The following is an 11492-nucleotide window of genomic DNA, read 5'->3' on the forward strand; positions in this document are numbered from 1 at the left end:
CAATGGAGGAGGAAGATGGGACATGGCAGAGGGTGGGGGATGGGGAATCAGGGATGGCAAGACAAAGGGCAAGGTATGCAGGATGTAAGAATTGGAAAATTACTTGCTGAGAACATGTATGTTGATGTGCTTGATTGAATCAGTACACGGTGTATTTTGGATGGAAAATTTATTGGTGGATTGTGATGGTGTATAATGAATTAAGGTAGAAAATAAAAATTAAAAAAAAAAAAAAAAAAAAGCACACTGGAAGCATATGTGTGCATGCCCCAAATTCTGACTAGATGTAGAAATGGAGGAGAAGGAAATGTGGTGTGACCATGTCCCACCGGGGGTGCTTTTGCCCTCTCCTCCTTTCTCTGTCTTTCTGTCTTGCTCTGGTAAGCACATGTGTCCTCTGGCAAATAAAGGTCACTGTATGTATGCACATTAGCTTGAAATAGATTTGTCTATTTAGGCAGCTATTAAAGTTTTTGTAATTCTTATTATTTAATGAAACAGCACTTTCTCAGTCAACATTTCCTCAACAAACATTATTAATTGCAAGAGGAATGTGAAAACATTATGATCCATTCATCATTGATGTTCTAATTATTTACAGTCTAAAGTTTTCTTCTGGGAGCCAGGAAAATATAGATAAATGAGACATAAATAATAATTTACAGAAACATTCTACAATTAACTCACCAGAAGCATATATTCCAACACTGGTCGAGGTTCCTTAAAGTAATTTCTTTAAAGAGATTGTGTAATAGAGCCCATATTAGGCCTTGTTCCCCAGGATAATTATCTACCAATGAAATGCTTTTACTAAATTAGATGGAACCTGTATGTATTGAATTTCCCTTCAGTATAACTTTCTCCAAATGCTTTTTTGCTGTTCCTTAAAAATGCCAGGTACCTTTTTCACTGAATATTTTGAAAAAAATGTTGAATGTTGGTGATATATATATATATTTTGAGAGGTTTTCACTATAGGGCGTGTGCACTCGCCAGACAGAGAGAGACATAGAGACAGAAAGTGAGAAATCACCCCCCAGGGGGAATGGTCATGCTGCAATCCCTTCTCCTCCATTCTCTTCTCAGGATCTTGGGCATGCACGCACACGCGCCTGGCATGAGTTTTAAGCCACCGGGTCCGGGACACGAACCGCGGTCGACTACGTGGGAGTCCAGTGACATAGCCATTACGCTAACTGCTGGTTCCCGGTGATATATTTTTAATCACAGCTATAAAGTGATTTCCTCACAGCTGTAAAAATAAATGTGAACTTTGAACAATTTAGTTTGATGAAAAAGTCTATAGACTAATAACTGGCATATAGTAGATGTTAAATTTTAATTTTTGAAATGATTAAGTAGAAGGGTACAGTTGATATAATCTGTTTGATATTTATTGCCAATAGGAGGGGTCTTAAAAAAAAAAAAAAACTATTCATGGAGACCAGCAGATGGCTCTGACGCTGGACCCCCAGGTAACTGACTGCAGTCTGAGTCCTGGATCTGGAGACTGAAACTCACACCTGGCACATGTGCATGTTTGCCCAAGATCCCAAGAGGAGAATGAAGGAGAAGGGATTGCAGCATGGCCATCCCCCCCCACCCCAAAGGGGGATGAGGTGGTGATTTCTCACTTTCTGTCTCTCTGTCTCTTTCTGTCTCTCCAGTGAGTACACCACATGCTCCATAGAAAAATCTCTCTCTAAAAAAGAAGAAAGAAACTATTCATGGATGTCAAAGTTTATCTGCATCAAAATAAAGTCTTAGTTTAATTATATTTTCCAGTAATTTTTTTTTTTTTAGTTTTGTTTTTTGTTATTGTTGTTGTTGTTTGTTTGTTCGTTTTTGCTATAGGAAGTGTGAACTCACCAGAGAGACAGTAAGGAGGAAAGCAAGAACTTGCTCCCTGGGTGGATGGTTATGCTACAATCCCTTCTTGCTTATTCTTCTCCTAGGACATTGGGCACTCACACACATGTGTCCAGTGTGATTTTTAAACTGTTGGGTCCAAGATTTGAACTGGAGTCAGTCATGACTACACTACCTGCTGGCCCCTCCAATAACTTTTTGAAGTACTCTCATACATTATTTCTCTTGTTCACTAGTAGGTTAAATGGCTACATGAACCTTGTCTTTTTTGATCCACAGTGAAAGTAGATAAGATCTGAATTCAGAGGACTAGTTTGAGTCTATAGCTTACCTCTTAGCTTCCCTCTGTAGGTATTGCTCTTCACCATGGAACCACAGAACTGTGGTTCAGAAATATGACTGTCATATTATACAGTGTTCACTCTTTTACAAAAGCTCTTTCTTTCTTATTCTTTTTTTCATCCATAATCTCTATGCCAATGTTGGCTAAAACTCTCACTCCAAAAACAATGACACTTTTCTAAAATAGCCTTCAATTAATATTTTAGGTACTAAATCCATTAGAAATCTATGGCTGACAGGAAGCAGTGGAAGGCATTGTGGGTAGAAGGTTTTTATGCCTTTCTGCATACTTTCCATTTCTCTCAGATAATTTTTCTTTTTGTTAGATTTTTTCTATAGGACATGTGTGCTTGCCAGAGAGAGACAGAGAGATAAGAAAGGTGAGGACCTCCCCCCCCCCTCCCAGGGAATATAACTACACCACAATCCCTGCTCCATTATCTTCTGAGGATTTTGGGCACTCATGCCCTGAGTGATTTTTAAGCCACAGGGTCCCAGACTCAAACCATGGAGTCAGCCATGTTGGATCTAGTGACTTTCCTACTGTGTTACCCGCTGGCCCATCTTTCAGATAATGTGATCTCACTTCACATGGGTAATTCATACCTCAATTTGAATTACTTCTTTAAGAAATTCTTCTCTGGGCACCAGAAGATGGTGTAATGTTTATATTGCTGGACTCCCATGTAGTTGACTGTGGTTCGAGTCCTGGACTTGGTGACTTAAAACTCGAGCTGGGTGCATGTACATGCATGCCCAAAAATCCCTAGAGGAGAATGAAAGAGAAGGGATTGCAACATGGCCATCCCCACTGGGGAGGGGGGTGTGATTTCTCAATTTGTGTCTCTCTGTTTCTCTCTATCTCTCCAGTGAGCACACATGCCCTAGAGCAAAATCTCTCTTAAACCCCCCCCAACCCAAAAAGGCTTCTCTGACCCTGTTATCATGAGACACAACTCACATTATTACTTGTTTTCCCATAATGTTATAAGCTTTCTAACAACAGGTAACTATTTTTCTTCTGAGAGTTGAATTTTTAGAACCAAGCAGTGTTCTGCACAGAATCATACTTAAACAATATGAAGGAGGTCTCCAAAAAGTTAGTGGAAAGTGCATCTTATGAAAGATGGTCGATGGGGTTCATTTATTTTTAACCAAAATAAACTCATACTTGAATTCTGTTTTTCTACAAAATTTTTGAAGTCTTGTATTTGTAGACTGCACGAATGGGTGAATGGATGGGTAGATGGACATAACATTTTCAGATAGTTTGTCTAAGTTGTTTCATCTATAGAAGGAGTACAGAGATATTTTGTACTATTCAGTTGACTACTAAAGGAAGTCAGATATTGCTTGCTAACGATTAAACATATAGACATAGCCAGATGAATATTTGTTTATGTTTTTTAATTACTAGTAAAATTTTTTTTTCATTTTTTTCAGGAAACACATGAAACTGAATTAAAGTATAAAATGACAGTTAATGGAAAAATAGCAGTACTTCACTTAACAAAGAGCAAGTAAGTGTCTTTAGCTCTGATGTTGTCTTCCACAATAATAAGTTAGCATGTGGAAAGTATGCCAATTGAGTCTGTTACTACTTATGAACCTCACGCACCTTGAATAATCAGGTTTTGCTCTTAATTGACCCAGAGTCAATGACTGAAGTAGTACAATACATTAGGTAAAATAATAATCTACTAGTATTTTGACACTTTTAGTAATAAAACACAATGAAGGAGGAGCAAGTGGACATACATACCTAGGCCAGCAGGTGGCATAGAGGTTAAGGCACTGGATCCCACATTGCTGACTAGGAGATTCAAATCCTGCACTTGGAGGCTTGAAAATCACACTGGGTACATGTGCGTGTGTGCCCAAAATCCCAAGAAGAGAATGGAGGAAAGGGATTGAGGTGTGGCCATTCTCCCTAGGGGGTGATTTCTCACTTTTCCTCTCTCCATTTCTATTTAATAAGTGCAGGCACCCTATGGGCAAAAACCTAAAAAGAAAAAAAGAAGATAGATTCCAGTGTACTTTGCTATAATTAAAAAGATTTTCTCTATATTATTAGCAACTTATTGTTATCACACTGAAAGATTCAATTTTAAAACTACTTACAACTCAGGGTAAGATATACATAAGTAATATAAAACTCTAGGATCAAATAAAAAGTTAGCAGTAAAATCAGAATCGTGCTCTCCTGAAATCAGCATCAGTACTCTTTCTAGGAGCCACCCAACCATGAACTCACCCATTTTTTCCCATATGTTACATTGTGTTCTTATCCCTTCATTCTGTATATTTGGTCAATTTCAATTTTGCATTTATTTTCAAATTTCACTATCACAGCTCTTACTCAGGTCTTGATTATTCTATCCATAGACTTCAAAAGTAATTTTTCCTAATTCTGCGCTTTCACTCTCTTTTAATCCCTGAGTTGTTTTGTACAGGACAATAAGATTCAAGATTTTACCCTCAACCCTCCACCCCAAACAATTACTTTTTGCAAAAATAAATAGATAAAATCACAATTGACTAGAGTTGGGAATGATTTAATCTTATCTAAGGTTAATTAAAAGAAGAAAAATTGATCTCAGGATTATTATTATTATTATTATTGTCATTAAGAGGCAGAGCTGGTGGGGCGAGATTGACTAAGAAAGCACCCCTCATGGGGCATGATTATGCCACAATCCTTTCTTTTCCATTTCTCCCTCTTTTGGAGATTTTGGGCATGCACACACACCCAGCATATGTTTTCAAACTAACAGGTCTAGAACTTGAACTGCACAGTTGACTATGTGGAAACCAGCTGCCTTAACCACCAGGCCACTGGCTGGCCTGATTTCAGAATTTTTGAAAGGACTAAATTGAACAATGTGTATAACATTTTTAACATAATGCTATAGAGATGGCATATTATACATGTAATTTTTTTTTTCATAGAGATTTTTGCTATAGGACACATGTGCTTGCCAGAGAGACAGAGACAGAGAGACAGAAAGCAAGAAATAACCCCCCTCCCCCCCCAGGGTATGGCCACACCACAATTACTTCTCCATTTGCCTTTCGGGGATTTGGGACACACATGCACCTGTGCCCTGTGTGAGTTTCAAGCCTCCTGGTCCATGACTTGAACTGCAATCAGCCCTGTGGGATTCCAGTGACATAACCATTACACCACCTTCTGGTCCCCATAACTTAATTCTTTTCTCCTTGCCCTGTTCACAACAGCCAAATATGACAACAACCTAAATGTCTGTAACCAATGAGTAGATTAAAAAATAATGAAAAATATACAATGAAATATTATTTAAACAACATTTAAATATTATTTAAATCTTTTTCTTCTTCTCAAAAGGAAAATAAAATCCTGCCATCTTTAACAAAGATAAACCTGGAGGATGTTATGCTAAGTGAAATAAGACAGTCACAAAGAGACAAGTAAATGATCTCACTTAAATGTGGAATCTAAAAACATCAAACCTATAGAAACAAAGATAATTGTAGTTACCAGGGACTAGGGGAGGATGGAGAGATTGAGGAAACAGGTCAAAGGTTACAAACTTGTAGTTATCCTATGAATAAATTCTGGATAACTAATGAACATGGTGATTATAGAGAACAGATATTGGAATTTTGCTAAGAGTAAATCTCTTTTTAGCTTACCAGAGGGAATGTGTGCACAAAGAGACAGACAGAAAGAGAATGCAAGAGAGAGAAAGAAAAAAGGAAAAAAAACACCACCAAAACACTCTCCATGGGATATGGTCAAGTCATTGTCTTTTCCCATCTCTCCCTCATTTTGCGATTTTGTGCACACATATACCATCTTCTGTGTTTTGTTGGCCATACTATAGGCATAGGCATTTGGGCTTTTTGGACACCAAAATCATAAGTTTATTAAGTTAATATCTATCCTCTGAAATCACTCAGGTTCAGGTATTTCTGTTAGCAATGTAACAGTGGATTGAGATAGAAATTGGTGTACTCAGAGGATTGTATTACTACAGATATACCTGAAGTAACCCAGGTTCGAGTTGCTAGGTCTAGGACTTGAACCATGAACCATGGTCAGTCATGTGGGATCCAGTCACGTTAACCATCAGGCAACAGGCTGGCCCAAGAATAAATCTTAAGTGTTCTCACCACACACACACACACACACACACACACACAGGTCCCTATTCAAGGAGATAACTATATTAATTATCTTGACTTGAAAAACATTTTACAATGTGTATATGTGTGTGTGTATATATATCTATGTATATGTATATACACATATATACACATCTAAATCATCACACTATACATCTGAAATATGCATAATTTTTGTTTATCAATTAAACCACAGTGAAGATTCTTATTTTCTTGTGGATATTTGAGTGAATTCTAAGAAGCCTAGTGAAAATATCAGAAGAGAGCTAACTACCAAAACCAGGTGAATTTCCAATGAACTCTTCTCCTCCACAACTGTGTATCAGTTACTGATAACTGAAAACAACTGGGTAAAAATGCAGTTCATCCAAACTGGGGAGAAGCATTGTTTGTATCATTCCTTTTGTTTTGTTTTGTTTTGTTTAAATTAATAGATTTTATAATTTTTTAGCAATCTGAGGTTGTATCATTCCTTTTAATTAGCTTTGCTTCTACTCTTCTACTTTGTCCTGACGTCTCTTCTCAAACAAGTATACAAAGAAGAGAATGTTCCACATTACTCAGGAAAGTACCTTTCCCTCTCAGTATTTCCATTTTAAGCAGCACTTTTGTGCTTGGACCTATACTAAGGGGTGAGGAGGAAGACTTCAGGAGCCAAACATTTTCCTCACACCAAGCAGAAGCCCTCTCTTTGATCATTGGACTTTGCAATTAGTATGACTGACCGTGACATTGTTTCTCTTTCCCCAGGAATCTCCTTGCACCAGGCTACAGGGAAACATATTATAATTCCACTGGAAAGGAAGTCACCACAAGTCCACAAATCATGGTATTATAGTCTCTTAAACTCTTTGTTAATACAGGTCACACTTTAGCAGTGTGACTCATAGACCTAAGGGCAGTGGCATTACTAAGCACAAAACAAAAGTGAAGCTACATTTACACCATTTGGACTTTTTTCAGCAGTAATAATAACCTGATTTTACAACCTTTTTATATTTTAACAGAATCAAACACATTCTTTGACTGTAGAAGTAACCTTCTCTAGCTGTCCAGAGTTCCCTTAAAAGGGTGGGAAAAGGAGCATGTTAGTTTCTTTTGAACAAAGAGTTAAACATTCTGGTATTTTTAGACAATTTCTGTCACTTCTGTAGATTCTTTCACTGCAAGACTGTGTCCTCTAGGGTAGTTGTAGAACTATATTTCCCTTAAATAATTCCCATTCATGACTTGGATTCAGAGCTCATCTTTGCTGTGCTGAACAGCTGACTGTGTACTGTAGCAGCAGTGTGAGGGATAATTCATTATTGTCTTCTTTTCTAAACTCCACTTTCTATTGAAAGCCCTTGGAGCGTTCTAGTCCAAAGCAATGGTACAAGAATTTATATGGAACAATCCCTAATCTGTCCCCAAATAGGAAGGTCCATCATGGAAGACCAACATGAAAAAATGTTAGGGATGGGGATTTTGCTACAAATGGAGGCAGGGAATGTTGTGCTGATCCAGTTAATCTGGTAGAACCCTTTGGCTAAATCAAGAAAAGAAACATAATCTGAAAAACCCATCCATTAGACAAAGAGCTTATAGGTCTTTGTTAAAAAGAATTTAGTAAGCAATCAGTCAAGTGGAAGAATTGAATGTTTTCTGTTTCATGGGCTCAGGTTTAAAACTTGTATATCTACATTTCATTTTCTAAACATTATTCACTTTTATCCTACTTTAAAAAAACAAAATTTAGGTAAAACCCTACAAGCAATTTGAGGTCAATAACTAACATTAAAGATTTTAAACCATAAAAATTTTAATCTAATTTTAAAACATATCTAACTTGACTGATATACAGCAGAAAGTAGTTTGAAAATAGATAGCAGATCATGTTTCAAGATCGTAAATCCAACTATAAGAGTGCACCTAAAAATTCACACAGACTTTCCTTTTCAAAACCCCTTTTCCTTTTTCCTTAGGATGACTGTTACTATCAAGGATATATCACAAATGAAAAAGTTTCTGATGCTAGCATCAGCACATGTTGGGGTTTAAGGTAAGACTTCATGAACATTTTGTCCATATCCATGATTGTGGTATATGTGTATTATGGTTATGTCCCCCAAAGTTTCATGGTTTGGAATTTGATGTTTAGAGATAGTAGGGCCTAGTAGTCAGTAATTGGTTCATGATGATTTCAACAGGGAGGCAACACTCTTGTGAATAGGTTAATGATGTCTCATGAGACCCAAAGTGTTTTAGATCTTGTGAACAGGGTTTAGTTCTTGAGAGAGCTGGTTGTTATGAGATCAGTCAGAAGTTGTCTTTCTCTCTTTTCTCTCTCTCTCTCTCTCTCTCTCTCTCTCCATGTGCCTCCCATTTTGTCAGCCACATCATAGGCTCAGGCCTTGGACTCTACAGCCAACAGAATCATGAGTTTGTAAGTAAATCTTTATCTTCTCAATAAAATCACCCAAGCTCAGGTATTTCTGCTAGCCATGTAATGATGGACTGAGATAGAAATTGGTGTAGTCAGAAGGATTGTTACTACAGATATCTGAAGATGAAGAAACAGTTTGAGATTTGGATAATGGGCAAAGGAGAAGGCTAGGAAAAGCCTGTATTCTTATACAAGCACAGAGAATAACAGTTTTAAAATGAAATGGAACTTTTTAGAGATTGGTTAAATGGTGATAACCAGAATATCATTAGAAATATAGGCAATAAAGGCTATTTTGAGGAGGTTTAGAGGAAAATGAGGAATGAGATAACTTCAGGATAGAATTGAAAATTAAAAGAAGAAGAGAAACTTCTGGAATATATACAGCCTAGCTATGTGGCAAAGAATAAAAACACAGGGAAAAGTGTGGCTGATAGACTAGTTACTAAAGAGATTGGCAATTTCAGAAGGAATCAAAGTGATAATTGTCAATAAAGTGAGAGAAATGGCCTTGAAATATTTCAGGGATCCTCAGGACTGCCCAACAATCACAAGCTCAGAGATCTAAGAACAGGTCTTTGAAAGGGCCCAGGCCAGGCATGCTACCTTTAGCAACCTGGAGTTTCCTACCTTCCAGTAGTGGCCAGTTTCCCCAGTTATGATTCAAGTAGCCCTAGATCCAACAGCCAATCTGGATGGTACAAGCTACAGGCCTTGGTAATAGTAGCCAACAGGCAATCTGGATGGTACAAGCTACAGGCCTTGGTAATAGTAGCAGCAATATCTACATTCATGTGGTGGTACAAGTGCTACTAATTCTGTAGGGTTGCACAACACAAGAACTGTGAGGGTCTGGTGGTCTCCTTCTGGATTTCAAAATATGCATCAAAAAGTATGGGAGTATAGGCAGATTTCTATGACAGGGCAGGGCAACCGTAGAGAGCTTCATTAGGACAAAGCCAAGTAGAAATCTGGGGTCAGAGCAGGGAGTACCCAACAAGAGGGCTATGTCTACTAGAGCTGAAGAAGTGGGACTTCCTTTGAGCTATCAGTGAACCACATCAGCCCGAAAAAACTACAAATGACAGACTCCAACTACAAAGAGCCTGACCGTGCACTGAGTCCAGTAGAGCAAACAGGACAAGGCTACCTGATAGTTGAGGGTCCCCACCCCTCAGTGTATCCAGTAGTAGCACATAAAGTTCCAGGATTGAATGTCTGCTCACTTGGGTATTGGACTTGCTGTGGATATGTTTTTCCTTTCTTCAAGTGGAATGAAAATTTCTACCCTTTACCTGCTCTATAATTACATTTTGAGAGTATGCAATTTGTTTTGATTTCACAGGTTCATGACTGAAAAGAGTTTTCCTTGTTTCCAGTGAAACTTTTTACTTTTGAGTTGATGCTAGAATGAGCCAAGACTTTTGGACTATTGGAATAGGATGCTTGCGTTTTATATGTAAAAAGTAGGAACCTTGGGAGCCAGGGGTGGAATGTTATGGCTTAGATCATGGTTTGTCCCCCAGAGTTTCATGTTTTGGAATTTGATGTTGGGAGGTGGTGAGGTATAACAGACTGATTGGCTCATGGCAGTTGTATCATGGAAGATCTTGCATGCTACATTCTCAGGAATATATTGATGGTATCTTACAAAACCCAGTTACTTTTAGATATCATGAGAAGATGTTATTGAGAGAGCTGGTTGTTATAAAAAAGAATGATAGTAAGCTGCTGACTCTCTGCATGCATCTACTATCCTCTCTGTTTCTGTCTGCCATCCTGGAAGCCTGGGTTTTTAGCCATTTTAGCCACCAAAATTGTGAGTTTCTATCTTCTTTATAAAATATTGGATCATCGGAAAAGTCATGATGCATTTTTGCATTGAAAAACAGAAAAATATGTCATAACTTTTCCAACGACCCAGTACCTGAGGCTGAAGTATTTCCGTTCACAACACGGTATTGGACTAAGACAGCATGTGCGTATTTAATACACATAAAGACCCTCAATTATAGTTAACTATACTAAAATAGAGTATGAATTGTAAGAGCTATACAATTTTGAAATGCAGAAGAATCACTTCTCTTAATAGTGGTTTGTAAATAACACATGTGAAGGAATTGCTTTTTATAGTGTTTTTATTTGCTTGCTTGCTTGCTTTTAAAATGTAGAATTTTGAGTTTTCTCATTAGAGTCAAAATGTTTAGGGACTAGGAGCTTCTCTCTACCCTCTCTCCTCGGTTTAGCCTCTTCCTCTAGCTTGTTCTATGCATGACTATGACATCCGTTTCTATCTATCTGTTAATAATTCTCTGCAGGGAGCACCTTAAAGTAGATACAGTCTTAGCACTATTGCTGCAGAGCTTGTGAAAGCTCTAAACAATCTACTGCTGGGCTTTACAGATAGAAGAAACCTGAACATTAGCCAGAGAAGGCCAGGAGAGGCTTGCTTAGAACCACAAGTGCTCTATAGCTTCGGCTTTGCCTCCCCTATTAAAGATGAGCACAGAATGGTTCAGGGAAGTGTGGGGGTCTGCCTGACCTCTACTTTTGTCTGTCCTTTCTCAATCTATAGCCCTTCTTCTAGGGGTACCCTATCTCTTCACCCTCAGGCAGGGGCAATTCTCCATGCAAACATCTATAATAATGTGTCTCTTTTGTCTAGACTTGATTATCTAATTTCCTTTTCCAT

At 37.9% G+C, this 11492-nt stretch overlaps 1 protein-coding gene across 1 annotated transcript in view; it reads left to right on the forward strand.

The window, feature by feature from the left end:
• The window catches only part of ADAM28 (ADAM metallopeptidase domain 28), a 67821-nt gene that overhangs the window by 8174 nt on the left and 48155 nt on the right, over positions 1-11492 (forward strand). The window contains 3 exon segments of the mRNA XM_027772823.1: positions 3655-3731; positions 7126-7204; positions 8340-8416. Of these exon segments, the coding sequence (XP_027628624.1) occupies positions 3655-3731; positions 7126-7204; positions 8340-8416 (233 nt within the window).

Source organism: Tupaia chinensis, unplaced genomic scaffold (genome assembly GCF_000334495.1).
Source record: "Tupaia chinensis unplaced genomic scaffold, TupChi_1.0 Scaffold000039_1, whole genome shotgun sequence".
Lineage (NCBI taxonomy): Eukaryota > Metazoa > Chordata > Mammalia > Scandentia > Tupaiidae > Tupaia > Tupaia belangeri.